General features: G+C 38.6%; 6 protein-coding genes across 14 annotated transcripts; 2 read left to right on the top strand and 4 right to left on the bottom strand.

The window, feature by feature from the left end:
* Positions 1 to 631: 631 nt before the first annotated feature.
* Positions 632 to 3,849, top strand: ATG18C (autophagy-like protein). 4 transcript variants are annotated; one of them, XM_089053560.1, is made up of 6 exons: positions 632 to 791; positions 978 to 1,037; positions 1,641 to 2,460; positions 2,695 to 2,779; positions 3,187 to 3,310; positions 3,591 to 3,849. In XM_089053560.1, exons 3-6 carry the CDS (start codon positions 1,705 to 1,707, stop codon positions 3,682 to 3,684), a joined length of 1,059 nt encoding a protein of 352 aa, XP_088909686.1. In that variant the 5' UTR covers positions 632 to 791; positions 978 to 1,037; positions 1,641 to 1,704; the 3' UTR covers positions 3,685 to 3,849. The 4 variants fall into 4 exon arrangements, with proteins under 4 accessions (XP_088909686.1, XP_008234179.2, XP_088909685.1 ...); XM_008235957.3 differs by having other exon boundaries at positions 634 to 791; positions 2,695 to 2,953; XM_089053559.1 differs by having other exon boundaries at positions 643 to 791; positions 986 to 1,037; positions 2,695 to 2,953.
* A 262-nt stretch (positions 3,850 to 4,111) lies between these two features.
* Positions 4,112 to 6,617, bottom strand: LOC103333137 (GroES-like zinc-binding alcohol dehydrogenase family protein). Its single transcript, XM_008235933.2, has 6 exons — positions 6,204 to 6,617; positions 6,009 to 6,117; positions 5,834 to 5,925; positions 5,454 to 5,712; positions 4,781 to 4,924; positions 4,112 to 4,362 (listed from the first exon to the last, which is right to left on the bottom strand). Exons 1-6 carry the CDS (start codon positions 6,551 to 6,553, stop codon positions 4,267 to 4,269), a joined length of 1,050 nt encoding a protein of 349 aa, XP_008234155.1. The 5' UTR covers positions 6,554 to 6,617; the 3' UTR covers positions 4,112 to 4,266.
* A 130-nt stretch (positions 6,618 to 6,747) lies between these two features.
* On the top strand, positions 6,748 to 9,484 carry LOC103333136 (alpha/beta-Hydrolases superfamily protein). Its single transcript, XM_008235932.3, is given in 7 exon segments — positions 6,748 to 7,023; positions 7,178 to 7,348; positions 7,351 to 7,648; positions 7,798 to 8,137; positions 8,418 to 8,516; positions 8,603 to 8,723; positions 8,950 to 9,484. Coding segments are annotated over 7 exon segments (1,461 nt in total). The 5' UTR covers positions 6,748 to 6,806; the 3' UTR covers positions 9,165 to 9,484.
* A 97-nt stretch (positions 9,485 to 9,581) lies between these two features.
* Positions 9,582 to 10,928, bottom strand: LOC103333134 (Calcium-dependent lipid-binding (CaLB domain) family protein). Its single transcript, XM_008235931.3, has 2 exons — positions 10,472 to 10,928; positions 9,582 to 10,234 (listed from the first exon to the last, which is right to left on the bottom strand). The coding sequence occupies exons 1-2, from the start codon at positions 10,926 to 10,928 to the stop codon at positions 9,690 to 9,692; spliced, it is 1,002 nt and encodes a 333-aa protein (XP_008234153.2). The 3' UTR covers positions 9,582 to 9,689.
* Positions 10,929 to 11,192: 264 nt separating this feature from the next.
* On the bottom strand, positions 11,193 to 13,167 carry LOC103333133 (Acyl-CoA N-acyltransferases (NAT) superfamily protein). Of its 2 annotated transcripts, none has more exons than XM_008235930.3 (4): positions 12,180 to 13,167; positions 12,005 to 12,063; positions 11,766 to 11,822; positions 11,193 to 11,658 (listed from the first exon to the last, which is right to left on the bottom strand). In XM_008235930.3, the coding sequence occupies exons 1-4, from the start codon at positions 12,945 to 12,947 to the stop codon at positions 11,475 to 11,477; spliced, it is 1,068 nt and encodes a 355-aa protein (XP_008234152.3). In that variant the 5' UTR covers positions 12,948 to 13,167; the 3' UTR covers positions 11,193 to 11,474. The 2 variants fall into 2 exon arrangements, with proteins under 2 accessions (XP_008234152.3, XP_088909687.1); XM_089053561.1 differs by having other exon boundaries at positions 11,519 to 11,658; positions 11,766 to 11,827.
* Positions 13,168 to 13,437: 270 nt separating this feature from the next.
* On the bottom strand, positions 13,438 to 20,927 carry LOC103333132 (uncharacterized). 5 transcript variants are annotated; one of them, XM_089053555.1, is made up of 14 exons: positions 20,784 to 20,927; positions 20,489 to 20,695; positions 20,254 to 20,380; positions 19,216 to 19,317; positions 18,936 to 19,014; positions 16,821 to 17,113; positions 16,492 to 16,531; positions 16,311 to 16,380; positions 16,098 to 16,143; positions 15,922 to 16,020; positions 15,490 to 15,558; positions 15,215 to 15,386; positions 14,881 to 15,014; positions 13,438 to 14,622 (listed from the first exon to the last, which is right to left on the bottom strand). In XM_089053555.1, exons 6-14 carry the CDS (start codon positions 17,022 to 17,024, stop codon positions 13,606 to 13,608), a joined length of 1,851 nt encoding a protein of 616 aa, XP_088909681.1. In that variant the 5' UTR covers positions 17,025 to 17,113; positions 18,936 to 19,014; positions 19,216 to 19,317; positions 20,254 to 20,380; positions 20,489 to 20,695; positions 20,784 to 20,927; the 3' UTR covers positions 13,438 to 13,605. The 5 variants fall into 5 exon arrangements, with proteins under 5 accessions (XP_088909681.1, XP_088909680.1, XP_088909678.1 ...); XM_089053554.1 differs by having other exon boundaries at positions 19,216 to 19,486; XM_089053552.1 differs by lacking the exon at positions 18,936 to 19,014.
* Positions 20,928 to 21,024: the final 97 nt, after the last annotated feature.

The raw sequence follows: 21,024 nt of genomic DNA on the forward strand, positions 1-21,024 counted from the left end.
TTTTACACGGTTTCATTTTTCTAGTGAAAAACACAGAATATAATCAAAAGGGTTAAATTTTAAATAGTGTTTTTATTATATATAATAAAATTAAAATCTAAAGGAGGAGTATTTTTTACAATAAATTTAGGAAATAATGATGAGCCCCATTATATGCTTATCTAGACGACAACTGACCTCATTCCTACTAAATTACAACAATTTTTTTCAACTAAAATCCAAGTTCTGTATACAAAGAATCTATGCTCCCGGAAATGTCATAAGTTTGAGTCTTAGCATCGTGTAGTGTAAGTTCAGTATATTATCGCTCATCAATAATAAACTTATTTATTCACAAGTTTACATATAACTATATACAAAGCAAAAATGATGTAACATAATTATCTATTAACATTTATATATGATTAAGAAAATAAAATATCACATCCAACAAATTGTATTACCTTGTAAATGCAACTTCAAATTGTTTCTAAAAGTTCTGCAAAGAAAATGCTCTTTAAGCATTACAGGGGCTAACGTCTGGCGACAAGTAATTTCTGCTCCCTTTGGATAGGATCAAGTAATAATCTTCTAAATCATCATCATTGGTGATTGCAAGTGTTCAACTAATATTAGCTAATTCTTAATTAAATTAATGATACATTGGCGTGGCAATGTCGTCTACGTAGACTAGGGCACACAACACAAAAAAGAAGGGAAGAAAAATAAGAGAAATTTTTTAAAAAGGAAACGCAGACGTATCGTTGTCATCTTCTCGGCCGCTATGGCCCGTCTGTCTCAGATCAGAGAAGGTCAGTCATCGAAATTCAGCAATTGACTCTCGCTCTGAATGAAATTCAGCAATTGACTCTCGCTCTGAATGCAATTTCGATTCCATTTCATTCCGTTGGTTTCATGCTATGCCAGTCCCCTCTTTTTCTCTTTCTTCCTTTTATATAATTACTTTCTTATTTGTGTTTTTTTTCTTCCGATGGAAGATTTGCAGCTGTACGAAGGATTTGAACTTCCGCTGATCATTGTGAAAGGCTGCTGAAAGTGTAAGTTCGGAAAAATTCGCAATGGTTTTTCATTTTTCGTATATGATTTCTGTTTGTCATTCTGGTGGTCGAGATTTACTAGCCCGTAGTCTCGTGATTGCTTGATTGTTGATGACAATTCTATGGAAAATGTGCTTATTCTAATGGAGATTTTCTAAGTTATGAATAAAATTTGGTGAATTTGGTAATGGGAATTGGAGATTTGCTCTGAAAAATAGGAGGGGCGTTGTGGGTTTCTTCACAAGGTTGATAATTGATATAGCATTCTACAAGTTTGTGCTTTTTCTAGAAACTTATTGTTTATATTGAATTAGCATTTGATCTGATTCATCCCTTCTTAGCTTCCTTAGAGGCTTTCAGTTTGATGATGTTGTTAACTTTATACTTCCCTGCAGAACAATCATTCTTATGTTTCTGGATTCTTTGGATCTGGTCCCTTTTGTATTTGAGAACTTGTTGTGTTTTGCTCCTTATGAGCAATTGTTCCCCTCCTTCCACAGCTTTAGCATCCGATGTCAACTCTTTTCTTCTATTTGAAGCATCCTATGTGGAATTTGGTATTGGCAATGGCAGAATTAATCTTTATTCATTTTGTATGTGCAGGCTATCTATTGTTTCTCACGATTATTGATTGTGGCAATTGCTTAGAAGTGTGCCTGCTTCCCTCATGAGTTCAACAGTTTCAACATCTCGAGGAATACATTCGCCTGCAAGGCTTGGCACATATGAATCGCCAGATGCTGGGGCGTCTGGCTCTTTTAGCCAGCTTGAACCAGACATCGATGACGGTGAAACAGAGTTACTCTCTGTATCCTGGAATCAGGACTATGGTTGCTTTTCTGCAGGCACAAGCAACGGTTTTCGTATCTTTAACTGCGAGCCTTTCAAGGAAACTTTTAGACGTGATTTGAAAAGTGGGGGATTCAAAATTGTGGAGATGCTGTTTCGATGCAACATTCTCGTACTTGTTGGAAGTGGAGACAATTCCCAATATCCACCTAACAAGGTTATGATTTGGGATGATCATCAGAGCCGATGTATTGGTGAATTTTCATTCAGGTCTGAGGTTCGTTCAGTAAGATTAAGGCGTGATCGCATAGTTGTTGTTCTTGAGCACAAGATATACGTTTACAACTTTATGGATCTGAAGCTGCTGCATCAGATTGAGACTGTAGCAAATCCTAGGGGATTGTGCTGCCTTTCACATCATCCAAATACATCTGTGCTGGCTTGCCCAGGCCTTCAACGAGGACAAGTTCGGATTGAACATTTTGGGCTGAACATGACAAAGTTAATAAATGCTCATGATTCTCATATTGCATGCTTCACGTTAACAATGGATGGACTGCTTCTTGCTACTGCTAGTACAAAGGGGACTTTGATAAGAATCTTCAACACAATGGATGGGACTCGCTTACAAGAGGTAGCATATTGCACTGTGAATATTATTGTTCTTCAAGTTTATGATGAATGGCTGGGGATTCAGTACTTACAGTAACATGCTGTGAAGTACTGAATAGAACAAAGGTTATTTGTATTTCTCCATAATTTTCTAGTATAAATATATATTCTTTTATGTATGGGAGAAGTGGCGCCTACTGGTAAGTGTCTTTCTGAAGGAAAACACTGCATATATTTATCTCTTGCCTCCATGTAGGTACGCAGAGGAGTGGACAGAGCAGAAATTTACAGTATTGCTCTTTCTCCGAACGTCCAGTGGTTGGCAGCATCGAGTGACAAAGGTACTGTCCATATATTCAGCCTCAGAGTTAGAGTATTTGGGGAGGATTTGTCTGCCCATTCAAATTCTGCTCAAGGGCCAGCAATGTTTCAGCAGAATTCGTCAAATGCCCTAGATCCTCTTATTTCTCAAAACACTGGTGCTAATTCTAGTTCATCATTGTCTTTCATGAGAGGTAAGGCAATGTGCCAAAAGATAATTTTCAAGACTTTGGAGTTACTATGAGTCATCTGCTTGGATACTTTGCATCTCTGCTCTAAGTGTTTGAGGGGCATACACGTTTACTTCTCTAAAATTAACTCATGTTTCTGAACTTTGGTTTGGAGTTCTTTTGCAATTTTTTCCCCTTGAATGCTTCTTTAAGCGTTTTCTTCTAAAAATATATAATCCTTGTGAACAATTTTGCAGGGGTTTTACCCAAATATTTTAGCTCAGAATGGTCATTTGCTCAGTTCCACTTGCCAGAAGACACTCAATTCATTACCGCATTTGGTTCACAGAACACAGTCATCATTGTTGGCTTGGATGGGAGGTATCGCCTCTCTTTGTACGAGTGCGAGTGTGTGTTTATGTTCACTTGCCTAAAAGTTTTGGAACTATGGTCAAGTAAATATTCCTCGATGGTATATCTGGATTCATGGATGGCTTTAACCCCAACGGACGTTAAATGACAAATCTAACCCTGAACCAAAGACCTGAATGAGAATGACATACAACATTAGTTAGTTCGATGCTTTTTTAAATAGTTGGACCAATTTTTTGTCTCCCTCCTTACCCTGCTCGCTGATTTTCTTCTCTTTCTGGTTTATCAGTTTCTACAGGTGCAGTTTTGATCCAGTTCATGGAGGTGAGATGTTGCAGCAGGAATATGTACGGTTTCTGAAAACTGACAGTAGGCCAAGATAGAGTTTGTTCGAATAATTCCTGGAGCTATCCATTCTTTCGTCCGGTGTACATATTGGCAATTTCTGAATATCTGTTGGATGTAAATATTTGGAAGTGTTGTGTTGTTCCTTCTTACCATATATCTGGTAAAATAAAGCCAATTATAATACTTGTTATAATGCCAAATGTCACTGTGTATGAAACTCTTCCCCCTAATTTGCCTGATATATACCATCTTTGAGCAACTTTTTCAGCAAAGAAGCTGATAAACCCAAATATAAACTGGCCAGACTCTGAACTCCGAAACAATCTTAGGCTTGGTCATTCCTAAATGAAGTTGGATTGTCCTTTGTTATATAATTAGCTCATCCACAAAAGATGCGAAATTGTCGGTGTTTTGGATAATTTTTCAGAATCAGTAACAACTCAGGTTTCATAACTGGTACCATGAACCCAAACCATTTGATCTTATTTATTTATTTGTATCATCAGCAATCAAATGGGAAACCATGTGTTTGTCACAATATATGAAAAGGGGCAGTTTATGGATTTGAAGTGCTGGCGATTACAAGGCCCGCCCATCCAAGCTGAACTCTGATCAAGTTAAAGCTTTGATCTTACACTTGTCTGGTCATCAAGAACAAGCATCACTTTTCCAATGGCTTTCCTATCTTTGATGGCAGAAAACGCAAGATTGGCCTGTCATTTACAAGGCAATTGGTAGCAGCTCAGATAATCAATGTTTCACAATAACTTGAAATAAAAGCAGCAATCATACACAATGAGCATGAATCTTAATCACACAACCAATATTGACCAAGTTTATTGAATAAATAAACTAAAATATGGTTCAACATATGATGAGTTCTATACTTTGTCCAACTAGGGCTTCTGAGAACCTACTCTAAAGTTTCATACCTTCTTCCAACCCATCCAAACCCTTGTCTCTTCTAATTTGTTCAGGTGAAAGAACTAGTCCTACCCACCCTCTGCACACGCCCTTATACTCAACAGACAACAACCAATGATGGTGGCACATCTTCAAGCAAAAGCTTTTATCAATCTAAGATTGTACCTATGTTAAGGGGTTAAAAAAGAGTGTAAGGAAGTCCCTAACCTCTGGAAGGCGATAAGTATGAGAGATGCGGATGGTGATCAAGCCTCTTGCCACCCAGGATAGTAGCTCCTTGAGTGAATCTTCAAGAACAGCTGGTCGATGAATTCTGTAGCTACCCCAGTAAAGTCCATGCACTGTCCAGTTCTAGTACAAAGTAATACATAAGTAGAAGGGCATCAGTTTGGAACCGAAAAATCAGGAACAAACAATATATTTCATGCCCATGTAATAAACACAATAAAACACTAACTTGGTCTTCGGGGAAGTGGATCCTTTGTTTTAAAATATACAAATACACTGACTATTGACTAGTAAGGAGACAAATTCAGATACAGAGATTTCGTACACACTGTTTTCATTAAAGCCTTCTCCAATATCACTCTCATATATTTCCAGTAAGGATGGCTTCATATACAGATGCCACAGGCTATGTGGTTGAAGTGGCCAGACTAGTCAGTTAACTGAGAATTGGTCCTTGTTACTGTTCAACCTTCAACTTGGTTCTAAATCACAACTTTTTCTTCAAACTTTGAAAAAAAAAAGTACAAACTATCAATTGATCATTTCCAAATGACTTCTATAATTCTCAGTAAGCATTTCAATCCCTTAGCAGGCTTTGATCATTTGAGCCAACAAATGCAACATTTTGGGGCTGGAGGGAAACAAACACTACCTTAACAAGGGCAATATTTGCAGGGATAACAGGGATCTCTCCACTGGCAAAGCCTATGACCAAAATGTTGCCCCCCCAACTCAAAACCTTCATGGCCTCTTTAGTAAGCTTGCCTCCAACTGGATCATACAAAACGTCAACCCCTTTAAGCTTTCTGGTTTTCAAGAAGTCCTTGACACTTTGGATAAGATTTTGAGTGCTCGAGTCCACGACATGATCAACACCCAATGACTTCAAATACTGCACCTTCTCAGCTCCCCTGGAGATTTCAGCACCCAGATAACACAAACTCCATTTGTAAATGCATCAAATTGAAAGCAAACAGCAATCCCAATTCCCACAAAACAAAAACAATGAGGGGATGAAATAAGTTGAAGTACCTAGCTACGGCAATAACAATGGCTCCAACAACCTTGCCAATCTGTACAGCTGCAAGACCAACACCTCCAGCTGCACCAAGAACCAGCAATACCTACAAATAAACACAAAAACTCAAACACAAAACAAATACAGACAGAAACAAATACAAATGAAGATCATCATAAATATAAGTACTTGGCCGGAGGTCAAATTGGCCCGGTGAACAAGAGCCACGTGTGATGTCCCAAATGCAACAGGCAGTGCACCAGCAGCTACCAGATCACACCCCTCTGGCACTCCAAACCTTCAATCATCAACATTCCCACATCAATAAACAAGAGAGAGAGAGAGAGAGAGAGAGAGAGAGAGAGATGGGGTAGCTGAACTCACAGCTCGGTCTGGTCGGCGACGATGAATTGGGCAAAGGAGCCGAGGGCGGCAAAAGAGCAAACAGGGTCGCCGACTTTGAACTTGGAGACGGAAGGTCCCACGGCGTCGACGACGCCGGAATAGTCAGAGCCAGGAATGAAAGGGAGGGGTGGCTTCTCTTGGTACTTGCCCAGTATCTGTAGATAATTGGCGTAGTTCAAGCTCGTAGCTTTCACCCTCACCCTCACCGATGTGGGAGACACCAATTCAGGAATTGGATGATTCTTCTCCACCACTATTGCTTTCTCTGCTCCTCCTCCTGAAATGGGTGCTGTTGGGTCTCCCAATTTTCTGCAAACCAGAGCCTCCATTGTCTTCCTCCTCGGGAATTTGGCTTCAATCTTCTTATATTAAAAAGATCAAAATGTGGGCAATTTTAACTGACTTTCTTTGTTTCTGCGTTAATAATGCAAGTACGTCGTCGTTTTCCTTCCTGAAGAAAAACAGAAAAAAGAGTTTCTTTCTCTTATTACTTGTTATATATTTTATTTTAAATAGCAGTTTTATCCATGTGCTGCTTAAAATTCAGGTGAGGGGGTTGAGATCGAAGGCGCCAAAATCCATATGGGGAGCAGAGCAGGGGTTTGGGTTGGGGTGTGCCCGGACTTGGTCTTGCTTAAGAATTGTAGCAAAGTTACAAGCTTTCATGGCGGCAACAACATCAGCTTAAGCTTTCCTTCAAGATTTGGTTCAGATAGCAAATGCCCCACCAGTCTTAAATGTTTCCCAGTCGCTTCTGCTTCTTCACTCAGTGGCTCCGGTGCCCAATACACTGGTTCTGGTATCTAAATTTTGATCTTTATGCATTTCTGCTCTTCTTCACGCATGTAACATGCTTTTTCTTCATCAAATTCTTCATTCCTGCTTTGTTTTATGTTTTTGATTGTGTGTGTGTGTGTGTTTGCGCTCTGACTTTAAATATCCACCACCACCAGAGCAATTGCTGGATGTGCAAACAAAGCAGAAAAGGAAGGGGATAGCTGGCATTGATCAAGATGAATTGTTGGATCCTAAATTTTTAGCTGACCCGGATAGTTGTTTTTGTGAGTTCAGAGGAGTGGAGATACACCACAAGGTGTATGATGCACAATCACAGGCACATGAGGCTGAGGCCCTCCTAGCCAGACTAAGAATGTTGGTCTTCCTATGATTTTATTACATGGTTTTGGTGCCTCAGTATTCTCGTGGAATCGAGTTATGAAACCATTAGCAGAGGTCATTGGTTCCAAAGTTGTTGCCTTTGATAGACCAGCTTTTGGGTTGACATCAAGGGTAAACCTTTTTGGGCATTCATCATCTGGAAATGGGGAACCAAGACCTATAAATCCATATTCCATGGCATTTGCAGTGCTTGCTACCTTATGCTTCATTGATTTTCTAGCAGCCGAGAAGGCAATTCTAGTGGGGTATGTACTTAAATCATTATCTTTTGGTTTTGCTATTGAGATTAAGTCTCATTTTGTACCTTTCGGCTATATATAAATTCTTTTAGGAGAAACAATAAAATTTCACAATCATTGTGATCATCTCATCAATATTTTAATTTTTAAATTAGGCATTCAGCTGGTTGTCTTGTAGCAGTTGATGCATATTTTGAAGCTCCAGAACGTGTTGCTGCTATGATCCTTGTTGCCCCAGCAATTTTTGCCCCACGTACTATTAAAAAGGGTGTCAAGGGATCTCAATCAGGAGAAGATAACCAGACTGAAGAAGATAGCTCAAATTCAATAAATCTAGGGAATCCATTTATCCAGCTTTTCAGGATGTTGTCCAAGTTTGCCAAATTTATTTCACAGGCAATAATGGGAGTGGTGAAGGGGATGGTAGGCATGTTTAGCTCTTTGTATAAGAAATTCTTGTCAGCTGTTCTACGCTCTGCCTTTGCTGTAATGCTAGTAAGGAATTTCTCTTTTGACTCAATTTCAAACTGCATTCAGTTTGATTTTTCCAGATACTGTCAAATTGATCGAGTGTTCCAGCCAACCATAGAAAAATATCAAATGGCTAAGACTGTTGAAAACATCTTGTTCAAATATTCTGATTAGTCCAGTATAAGGGTTGTATAACTGATATTCTTTTTTCTTGCATATTCTTGTTCTTCTTTGTGATATTTTTCTGCTCCTTTTTAAAGATACTTGTGCTACATCTGACAGTGACTTACCACATGATTCTCAGGTAAGGATGGTTATTGATAAATTTGGTGTCACTGCTGTTAGGAATGCATGGTATGACGTGAATCAAGTCACTGAACATGTCATACAAGGTTATACAAAGGTTATTATCTTTAATAGTTTTGCCTTCTCTTTTGTTTTTGATTTTGGGGGAGCATGGTGCTCACCTGGATGTTAGTTCACATGCAGCCATTGAGGGTTAAGGGTTGGGACAAGGCACTTGTGGAGTACACAGCAGCCATGCTTACAGACACATCATCTGAATCAAAGCCACCACTGGCGAAAAGACTTCTTGAAATCTCATGTCCTGGTAACAGTTATAACCCTATAAATTTCCCACTTAGTGTTAAAATGGGTTGAAGCATGTATTGAAAAATATGTCAATTGGAAGGAAAGAGACTTAAATAACTAAAAAGAAAGTCCCCTTAGACCAGAAAAGTAGTTTTTCTTTTCCCTAGTGTCCGAGATGCCTTGTAATCCATGTTGAAGAAGAAACATGTAACGTTAATTCTAGTCATTCTCTCTTTGAATCCCAGTCTTGATTGTTACGGGTGATAATGACCGAATTGTCCCCTCGTGGAATGCTGAGAGACTTTCACGAGCCATACCTGGATCTTGCCTTGAAGTTATAAAGCATTGTGGGCACTTGCCACACGAAGAGAAAGTTGATGAGTTTGTTTCAGTAGTGAAGAAATTTCTGTATAGAGCTTTGGAAGATTCTGAGGACCAACATCTACAAGTTGTAGTGTGAAGTTTGTCTCCTATATGTATATCCCATGCTACTATGTCACGGGGAAAATTGGCTGGCTCGATCAGGCAAACTAACATAAGAATGTTGTCAGTCTATATCTGAAGAATTTGGGATGTCGGAAAATAGTCTGGCCAGGAAATGGGAAATTCCCATAAATCGAAGTATATAATACAGCAAGTGTAATACCATCCATGTTAATATTTCTGCTTCACTCAGTCACTTGGACATTCAGTAGTTGTAATACTAGTGATTTGAATGTGTCAATTGTTGTCCCTTGATAGACAAGTACTGAGATTAGTAAAACTGCAATTTTTCCTTTTGATTTGTGCAATAAGCGACCAATAGTCTGTCATTTGATATTATATGTAATGGAGCAAAACCCTATGCACATTCTTGTTCTTTACTGAGATCATAATCTGAGAAAGGAGTTTAACTGCATTAATGAGACAACCAAGTTTAGGTAGTGGACTTTTATACTGCATTAATTTGATACAACATAATTACCGATGCTAATTACAAACTTGGTTAAAAAGGAGGATCAATTGATATGGTGAGACTAGCATCTTGTAATCCTGAAGGCATATCAAATCCTGACATAAAGTCATCACCGAATATCACAGCACCAGCCGCCAGCGCTCCAGCACCCATTCCCATTCCAAAACCCGGTGCCCCTCTACGACCAGGTGGTGCTCCAGATGATGGCATATTAACATAGGTATCCGACATTCTATCTGTTCTTGGGATAAAAGTGGGTATGTACCCAACATTAGAAGGTGGGGGAGGTGGTGGCGGAGTTTTGGGCGGCTCGTAGCTTGGTCCACTTGCTGGCGGGTAGCTTGGCCCGCTGGCTGGTGGGTAACTTGGTCCGCCTGATGGTGGGTGGCTTGGTCCAACTGCAGATGGGTTGGAATAGTTTGTAGGGAAAGGCCTTGGTTGTGCATATGGAGAATTGATACGGAGCTGACTTTCTGGCCTTTGGTGTGGAGCTAGAGGTTGAAATGTTGGTGAAGACCCATCTCCAATAGCCAAGGTGATGGTATTGCTGAGATCCGTAGGTCCTCCCTCACTGCCTGCAAAAACAGAGTTATTAGTCAATAATCACATCAAATTCCATTGAAAGAGTTAGACTGTGATCCAAACCATGCGTCAAGGATCATGTTGCCATCAAACTTCAACCATGAAACGCATATATGAGGGACTGAATTTATACAAGAAACTTAAACTGGAAAAAAAAAAAAAAAAGAGTTACATAAGAAACATTGGATCTTTCAGAGCTTCTGAAGAACACCCCCATGAATTATGAATACCTGTGTATGAGCTTCGAGCTTCCATGTCCTCAGATATACGTATTGAAACATCGACGAATCCTTGAGGCTTGTTGGACTTCTTTTTCCGCAATTGATAGCTCCCAACTTCTTCAGCTCCTTGTCTTGAAGCCTCAGAATTCTTGTTATGCTTAGCCAGAAACTCTCTCAAGACAATAGTTGCTGTACCCTGAAGCCTCTCTCTGAGGAATATAGGCTCTCTGCTGTACACTTCAATGTGCAGCGCCAGATCCTTCAAGTTCGACTCCGAGTCCTCAACCAAGGTAGCAAACTTGGTTTTCCATACTGGATTTGCATTTCCAGATGCATCAATCTTGGTGCAGTATTTGTTATTCGGGTTAGTCCACCCAACGGCATACCATTGGAGCTTCCATAAGGAAGACGAACGCCGGAGCCCTCTAGCAGATATCAGGCACACTTCAACCCAGAGTTTCCCCATACCAAGCTAATTGAAGAAAGAGAGAAATTGAGAGAACTTTCTTGTGCAAGGTTGTCTTAGGATAAAGTAGATATGAAGAACCAGAAGGGAAGCTGTTTTGCATTATCTTGATGGCTACTTTACTTTGGGGGTGAGATAATTTTTATACCCGAGCAACATTATGGGGTAACCCCTTTTGTCAAACTTCTTTTCCTCAGCAATAAGTGCATCACAGATGGGCAGGAATCTGTAATTAGAAAATAGAAAACGTACACTGTAGGAATATGACTAAAATGGTCATGTGTTAACAGTGAAACTACTTCACAATAGTTTACATGATCTTGACTTTTAACCCATGGAAGGGTGGTAGGGTCTAACAATCAAATTACCAGATTACAAGTGAACTAGCCTCCCCCCTCCAGGAAAAAGAAAAAGAGAACCCATTTTGGCTCTTTTGTTATAATTTGATTATGCAACATCTTCAAGCCAAAATAGAGACAACCAACAGAGCACACAAAAATCTTCTCATCTTGGTGCTTCAGCCGAGTTAAAAACTGTGGCTCAACTTCATGATTTCATGGTCTTGGAGTATGGCAAGGTCTTCGAAAGTGGTGGAACTAACAATAGCTTTCGACCGGCAGGTTTAACAATCTGGTTGTCTTGAGGATTAGTTGAAACGCTACTCCTCGTATACATCATTGCAGTGGAGCCTAAAATGTCATCCCCAAAACCGCACACTTCGAAGAACGACCTGAAATTAAGATTTACAGCAGATATTTATCCTCACAATCACAATCACACTGTAGGGGGGAAATTTTGTTCAGCAAAGCATTGAGTCAGATTGGTATAATTAGTTACCTCTCATTCTCTGAGCAAAGGGCTGCTATGTCATAGATGTCTCTACTTGTGAGCATTCTGCACTAAGTATTGAAATACTTTTTAAACACCACAAAAAGGGCATCTTTATTTCAGGATGTTACAACAATCCCTAGAGTTCAAACAAGCTACTAGCTAGTCAATGTTACAAGTCCTATAATTCAGAAAAAGCAACAGTAAAGCAAAAAACTTGAGAGAGAAAAATAAAGAGAATAGTGAACCTTATGATTCTTTTAACTATCATCCTGCCAATTCCCATTCCCCGCAATGAAGGAAGCACCTGGAAGACACTGAAGCATATCTATATCAATACTTCCCAAGTTGAACACTTTCTCTTGGAAATTATACTCAGAAGAAGACTAATCACAAAACCAATTTGATTTGATTGATATATACCATGACATCGTAGATGGAGGCAGTGAGTCCAAGATCAGAAACTGCACGCCCAAAGCCAACCAATTGACTGTTCAATGGGGTAACAGGCATCACCACATTCTGCAACAACTCTCCAAAACCCACTATCTTCTTCTTCTGCTGCTGCTGCTGCTTTTCCTTCAAACATGATGAAGATGATGAAGAGCAACCAATCACATCATTTGGCTTGCAGAAGACTGAGACCAAGACTGAACTGTGGGAGAGAGCGACGCGCAGCTTGTGCAAGTCCACAGCTTCAACGACGCAGCGGCCACCGCCGGCGTCCACGTAATTGGGGAAACGGTGGCATGAGAGGTTGCACGCGATGAAGAGGTCACTGAGGTCATCTGGGTTCACGTGGGATGGGTTTGTGGATATGAAAACTGGGACCAGGGCTTGCAGGGTTGCTGGTGCTTTTGGTTTCGATTCTAATGGCGTTTTCATGGTTTTTCCCATTTGGATTTTTCCGCCACTGCTTCTTCTGCTCACCCATTTTAGCTCCATGGTTTTCTTGGTCGTGTGACCCTCTACTACATGCATGGGCATAGCGGCTGCTGCTGCTGTAGCTGCAGCTGCACTAATCTCCATTTCTTTGTCTTTCTCTCTCTCTCTCTGCAATTTTTTGTGAATCGTTCGTCCTCTGGAATGGAAGATAATGTTGTTGAGTGTTCCTGAACTCATGAACTTGCAAGATGGTTTGCAAAATCCAAATGAAATCCGAAAAGTCAAAAATGCCCTTACTGTTTTCATAACATAGTAGGGTGAAAACGCCACTATCTATTTTACCTATTCACGAATTCACCCCAAGGTCTGTCCGTTGTCTTTTTCGAAACTATTAGCAAATTGCCAATTGGTCCTTTTGCGCTAGACGACAGTAGTTTAGCTAAACCTTTAGATTGCTGCCACTTGTACGGTTCGATCTTCGTTCATCCTATTCTTAGATCTTTCCCGCGGCCCAGCGCGCTCCGTAAAGAAATTTTTTTACAGAAAAAACCTGAAAGAGATTTGATGCTTCGGTCTAAACCCGTACCCGACTAAACCGACCCGGATTCTGCTACTCTGCCATACAACTAAAAGGTCCAACTTTTTGAAAAGACTTGAACAAGAAGACATGGAAAACCCCAATCTCCATACAAATTTTTATAGTGAGATTGTGAACCAACGTGTATGGTTATGAATATGAATCAAAGCTACTCTCCTCAGTCAAGACAATATTATCAATCAAAAGTTCACAATTGGAAGCAGCAGGACATGGATTTTATAGGAAAAACCAAAAACAAAAGCAACTTCATCACACCATTAGTTCATAAAAGCAAAGGATAGCAATAAGGTCTCATGTTCTGAGGAAAGAAACATACGATACTACGGAAAACATGTTTATTCATGTAAAGTACTCATAAAGCCTGCCTCAGAGGCGAAGAGTCCATGGGAAGTCTTCGGTTCCCGCGGTGGCAGCTTGCTCCTGAGAGCTTGCTGGAGGAGCTCGGGTGTTTGATGATCCGTCTCGATGAGGACCAACACTTAACCATTCATCTATGTCTGATAACTCTATAGCACTTCTGCTGGTTCCAGAGGTTGACGTATTCTGACTCTGCTGTTCAAATAGCTTGTTGAAGAAAGGTTGCTGTGGCCCTAACTCTGTTGGCCTAAACAAATTCAAACCTTGGCTTGCCTGCTCGACATTGCTTCCATAGTGTGTGCTTCCTCTACCAGCCACTGGTTGAAACTGATGTGCTCCACCTCCAAGATAACTTGGGCCCAGGGCTGGACTCTGACTTGGTCCAGAAACAAACTGGGGAAATGGCCATGGACCATGAATGTTCTCAATTTCCCTCCGTAGATCGGAGGCATGCACATCAGCCATCAACACATTCTTGCCTTTACCATCTCCAAATAAGGAGTTCATAGAGGAGGAACTCCCAGATAAGGGATTGGTGTTGTAAGAATTAATTGATGCCACATTATGAATTTGGCCTAAAGCTCGACACTGGAAGTATGAAGTTGCATAATCAGGATTAAGATCTTCAGTTTGAAGATCGGTAATGTTTTTGAACTGCTGCCAAATCAAGTCTGAATTCTTCTCAGCAACCATTTGAGCTGTTGGCCCAACCATTTGAGGTGATGCCATGTTAAGCATTTGACCTAGAGCTCGATGCTGAAAGTTTGAAGTCACATTATGAGGATTAAGATCTTCAGCACCTTTTCCCGAATTGTGCTTGGCAACCATTTGAGCTGTTGGCCCAACCATTTGAGATGATGCCACATTAAGAATTTGACATGGAGCTCGGCACTGAAAGTTGGAAGTTGCATTGTGAGGATTAAGATCTTCAGCACCTTTTGTGGAATTGTGCTCCGCAACCATTTGAGCTGTTGGCCCAACAAACTGCATCAAGCTTTCTTGGTATCCAATACTATTCTGCTTAGTCTACAAAGCCAGGACAAGTAATCAATATGCATGTACATACAACTCGGACTACACAAATAAATAATACCTTAAAGCTCAGTCCTCTTTTCTATTACAGGCCTTTGGATTGGTTGCTGTTGAATAAAGGTTCAGCTTACATGAATGTATACATGTATTTTTCTTTGAGACAATTTTTCTTTTTTATATCAGTTTGGGACAACTACTTAAGATACACCCATGAGCAGATGCTCCACTGCACTGCACACAGACATTACTCACCTGCACAAGTTGTTTTGAGCTGCAATAGACTGTAGACTCGATTGACTCATTCATAGTGGGGAGTCTATTCAGAGGCCTGTAGGTTTCATGTTGATCTACTTCAGAATGCTCAGAACTTCTTTCACCTCTACAGCCTGTTTATGGGAGAAATGAAAAGAGAATGAGTTCAACTATATTGAATGCTAAAAGGCACTGTAAGTGATCTGGTAAGGAGATTATTAGCCTACAATAACCAAAACTGTAAAACTCATACAGGCACTTGACTCACGTGCATTAATGTGTTCAATTACAAGATCATGCATGCTTAATGTATCTTGTTTGGACGTAGACCTACCCTTTGAAGCCATCCCATTTGTTGACCTGTGAGAACTATTCTGAATGTTCACTTCAGTCTTAGCCCTCTTACTGGCTCGCAGTCTTGTCATGGAATGGCTACTTTCAAAGTTCTCAGGGTCATTTTTCAAAGCATCAAACAACCGCTCTGCTAGGTCTCTTATAGCACAAGCCTGAAAAACCATAAATCTCAGTATAATAAGGAGAAAATGTAGATTTCAAGAGCATAAACAGTTGGCCAACCTTGATGATAACAACAGTGCTTAATGGACTTACCTGTCTATAATAGGTGGTTGTTGACAAGTTGAAATGCATTGCGTTGTTCCATACCAAAAACACATCATGCTGTACGTTAACCAAATAATCATCAGAACTAAAGGGATAGCTTTATATATAACTATCAACATTAATCTACCAAATATTAAAATCACAAATGTGATGGAAAGCAGTTTGTTTCATACTCCTACAACTATAAAACTAGCGTGCCTCACTAAAAAAAAAATAGCATGCCAAAAACTAAGTTTGGTGAGGAAACCAATGAACCAACCCAGCCGCTTAAAGTCAAAACAAACGTGCATATACACTCAAATTTTCACCAAACATAAAAAGGGAGATGATTATTAGATACAGAACTCTCAAAAACAAGTTCTCTTCCCAGCTCTACTGAAAGGAAAAACAAGGAGAGAACCATGGAGTCTAGGAGCAAACCTCGAATTCTTCAAGTGTTCTGTAGCTTTGTCCATTGAGTTTTGCTGAAATCGTGCCGAAATCCATTGGCTCTTTAATGATATCATAGTAGTCTTTAACCTTTTACATGAAGAACTATAAATAAGCAACTATAACGGTATACATATTTGGATAGACCATAAATACAGTAGACAAACCTCTTCTGGATTTACTGCCTCTGCAAATAGATTGTGTAAGTCTCTCCTACAATTAAAGTTAAAAACAATAAGGCATTAACTTCCTTGATGAGAAATTCAATAAAGAAGAGCACAATCGCTTCTAGGAGGAAAACAAAAATACTTCACTTCAATCAATTATAGCGTGGCTAACAACAAAAACGAAATTAGAAAAATGTCTAACCAAGTGTTTACCTTTTCAATATACCAAGCAGCAATTCCAGCTTCCTTCTTTCTGGTAACACAGTACCAGATGACAAGGAAACTGTTTGATTTAAGACAGGACATAATGAATTAATGAGTCCTTGCCATCCTAACATAGATATAGTAAATTTCAATTCAAAATTTAAAGGAAAAAAAAATGAAACACCCTCACCGTCATTTGTACAATGGTCTTCGTTGCTCGAATTACCAGCCTGCATTTATGCCAAAAAGGAGAAGAAAAAAGGAAAAAAATTGTAACACAGTGCAAAATTATAATGAATATACCTGTCCTTTCATTCAAATAAAATAGCTCAAATATATATGAAGTATGTAGAAAAAGAATGTGGAGCCTACCAAAGTTTACCACTAAGAATTTATGCTTGATATAAAAAATAAAAAACTCAAAATATTCAATTAATTGTCATGACAAAGCAACAGTTCAACATTTCCACTTCCTGTTCAATTACTGTTCCAGTTTTCGCAGCCTTGTTTAGTACACACCTCTTTTTTCAGTTGACACTCAACTGTATTTGCAACCAGATCCTGGACGGGTGTACTCTTAACCTTTTTTCTTCTCTGCGTCAGGTCGGAATCTTCAGTAACAACATCCCTGGCTGCATCACATGTCGCCTTGCCCTTATTCTGAGTCTTTTTTGCTTCCAGTTCAAGTATTCGTGCACTCCTTCTACGTTCACCACTCCACATAATTGCTATTGTTATTTGTTATTTTCCACAATCACCTCTATGAGATACAAACTTCTACAATACAATGTAACTCAATTGAATGTCCCCTACTGTTCCACAAATCAAGTGATAAATATTAGCGATGAAACATGGAAAGTTCAGGAAAGCTATTAGATATTCATGTACAATATATGTAATCTTGGAAAATAAAAGTGACAGAAAAAAAAAAAAGAAACCGAAATGCCATGAGACGCCACAAATAGAATTAGTTTCAGTAAAAGGGTAAAGGGTTACTGGTACATATGCAAAACTCAAGCGACAAACAATACAGAAATGTAAAGAGAAATAGAAATTGGGTGAAATCTCACATAACCACTTCTCAGCAATACTCTTTGTTTCTGAAATGGAAAATATTTTCATATTTCAGTTAAATTCTTTGAAAACCTTTTTTCATTTCATGCTAAAATGTTTTAAACGACACTTTTGTTTAGCCAAATTGAAAACAATTTTCATAGAACTAAAGTATGTCCCTGGACCTTTTAATAAGTGGGCCACATGACCACTTAAGTGCATTGTTCATCCACTGCAAAATCATATACTCTCTATCTTTGCCTTCTCTTAGATAGGAAACTATCACGTCTTTCAAGAACTGATTTTCATCATAATCACCAAGCAAAAATCTGAAAATTTTCTTTAAACTGATGCTACCCTGATCTTAGATTTTAAAATGCGATAGAAAAACAAATTCAAGCATAACTCAACTGAGACATGTGAGTTCCACAATAAATACGAACCAAAAAAGTAAACCCTATCATCTTACTCTGCCAAATAATTTATTAGTAATTATGTGAACTTTCATCAGCTAAATTTCTTATTAGTAATTCAATCTCCTAAAAGAAAGAATATTAGGCCACTTTCTATTCCAATTCTAGTAAAATACATATACTAAAAGAACAATATGCAACCTATTTATGCATTTATTAGTGCACATCATTGCAAAGCAACCACTACCACCACCATATATTTCAAATTTTCCAAAAAAAGGACAGATGAAGAAAAATATATACAGAATGATGGGCTACATATTTATACAAAGCACATGTTCTTGTTCCTATTTTGTATATTTCTCCATAATATTGCTAAATCAATGGAACTATTTTTTCTACAAGAAAAATTTCTAGAAAAATTTCTAACCAATTCTTATTTTGATACCCAGAAATCCTCCAATCCCGCTTCATGGACTTGGATTTGAAACAGGGGGGCCCCGCCGAACCCTACAATCTTTGGATATTCTAATTTCTAACCAAATTAGAGTATCCAATTTCTCCCTTCTTCTGTAATTCGACTTCTCCCCTTGGGTACCAACTGTTTTACAATCTAGTAAGCAGTTAGGTGTTGGGACTTGTATCAGACTCCAAATGTATTATGACTCTGGGTTTAGCTATAATATCAAGCCAGTGTGCTTGAAGATCTGATACCAACACAATTCCTCACTTTTTTTATCACTCACAACATAGTTGGATCAGACGCCAATGTATTATTACTCTGGGTTTAGCTATAATATCAAGCCAGTGCGCTTGAGGATCTGATACCAACACAATTCCTCTTTTTGTATCACTCATAACATTATTGATATCAATGAACTAGTTCCAAGTCTAGTACAAATCCATCAATTCTGTACCAACCACAACAAGCTTCTCAAAGTGACCAAATCTTAACACATCAATATCACAAATGGATGACAACCACAACTAAATGATAGGAGAAAATCAAATAAAGAGAAAAAGCACCATTTGATATAAAAAAGAATAAAAAATCAATGAAGTTGATATTCCTTCGAAAAGGGCTAAAAATATTTTCTTAGTCTTATATTTTTTATTATTATTAGCAATTCTTTTCCTTTTTAGTTGGACTTGCCTACCACCAACCTACCTCGATTGAAAGCTGATATCCGTGCAACTGATCTACTAAAAATGATTAATCAGGGGTAAACCTTCAATCCCTTTCTATCCTGGTGATGGCAGCAAGAAATGGTTTTTCAATATACAAAATCATAAAAAGGCTATCTAAGAGCAATCAAAATTTGCAATTTCTCTTCTTGGATTTCTCCCATGGCCATCAAAAAAAGCCAAACTGTAAAGATCGGTGCAAGTAGTGACAGAAGGCAGAATGCAAGACTCACATTCAAAAAAGAAAAGCAATAGAACATTACCAATTGCATCTCCTTCAAGCAACCGAGCAGTGAAAACATTTACAGGACCTCCGCCTCGATAATGTAAATCCCGACTGATGCTCCAATAGAGCACTATTAACCCTAAGAAAGCCATTTATAAAGTAACTTAATAAATTTCACCCATTTAAGGTAATCTTGGTGGATTTACTTAGACATGAGCACATAATGACTAGGACAGGCCTCCCAGTGCATGAAGAGATTAGCCTGAAAATTGTGTTCTGGAGAACAAATGGAGCAGCGTTGGCCCCATCTGGCAAAACAGTAATGGTTAAGTAAAAATGCATGGTTAAAACCAAAATTTAATACATAGACTCAAATTTACTTTTGTGAACTGTGGTAACCAAAGTGATTGAAATAAACAAGAGCTTTATTTTTCTGATAAAAATGTAAAAATAAAAATAAAACAAGGAGTTATAAATTATAACTTCGTCTCATTTCCATATGTTTCTGACTTCATTTTGCCGAAGCCTTTATAAAGCAAATTTTCACTATTATGGCAACTAGTATGTAAGTCTCTTGATGAAAGAATTCAAAGAAAAACACATTTCTAGCTTAGATATGATGTATGAATAATGTGGCATTCTCTATAACATTGTTGGAGTAAATTAGTAAATGAAACACTTGATGACCGCCAACCAACTCCTGTGTATTTCCCAAAATATTTCAATCTTAAGAGTTTAGAACTAATAGACTATCAGTTTTTAAGAAGCTCTTGATTATACCACAGCACTTTTCCATATATGCAGGTATACCACCACCTGGCTCATGACATATCTATTTTTTGTGATCTTGTCTTGGCCTCAATTCTTTGAACTAGCAATTCATTTTTAACAAGGCTTGTCCATTTGGTATATACTATAATCAAACAATAAGAAACAATTCATGAAGCTCAAGATTAAGTACATTAGTTTTTTATTTTTTTTAAGAACAACACTTCAATAATGACCCTTCTAATGAAAAAGCAGTGACAGAGGCAGAGCTATGTCCACAAACAATAAAATGCAGAAGCAGACATACCAGTATCCGCTTCTTCAACCATTGGACATATATTTATAGTAGGCCGAAACAATGCCAATAGCCTTCGACCCTGGATTATTGGAACCCATTTGTTCAAGAAGATTTCTGGCATCATCATCAACTTTCACTGCAACAATAGAAAGTCGAGCACTTACAGAAACTTGTTTATGGTAAAAGTGAATATAAACCCATGAGAGATAGAGGGACCAAAAAAGGAATTCGGGGGTTGTCTTACAAAGATTCACTGACGACGAGCCCAGAATTCTTGGACCCATATAACTAACTGATAAAAAGCTTTTGCAGTTTCTCCCAAGTAGTGATTTTTTGGGAAAATTACTGTGTTTCTTTGTTTGGAGGGAGGCTTGAGGACCCCAAAAGTCCATAAATTTGATGGGTCACTGTGACCTCCTCCTTCTGCGTCTGACTCTGAAGCCATTTTCATCTGCGAAGTAAAAGAGGACGGTGCTACACCTTTCATCTCTGTAGATTTCAGGAAACATACTGAATGAGGAAGATGGAGAGAAGCTTACGTAGAATCGCGGTTTGCAAATGGTGTCTTCTCAACAGTCTAATGTGATGTTTCTCATAAATTTGGTACGAGTTCTTCAAGTTTTCCTCTTTTTTTATTTACACTTTTTTTTCTTTTTCGGTGTAGATTCTCCTATTTTGATATGAATCTTTCAATTTCTGAATTGTTTATTTGGTTAAAACATGATTATTGATTTTAAAAATTCATTTATTTTCTATGTATGCATCAAATAACAAAGATAA

This window comes from Prunus mume, linkage group LG5, assembly GCF_029339155.1.
Source record: "Prunus mume cultivar Tortuosa linkage group LG5, ASM2933915v1, whole genome shotgun sequence".
In the NCBI taxonomy this organism is placed as follows: Eukaryota; Viridiplantae; Streptophyta; class Magnoliopsida; order Rosales; family Rosaceae; genus Prunus; species Prunus mume.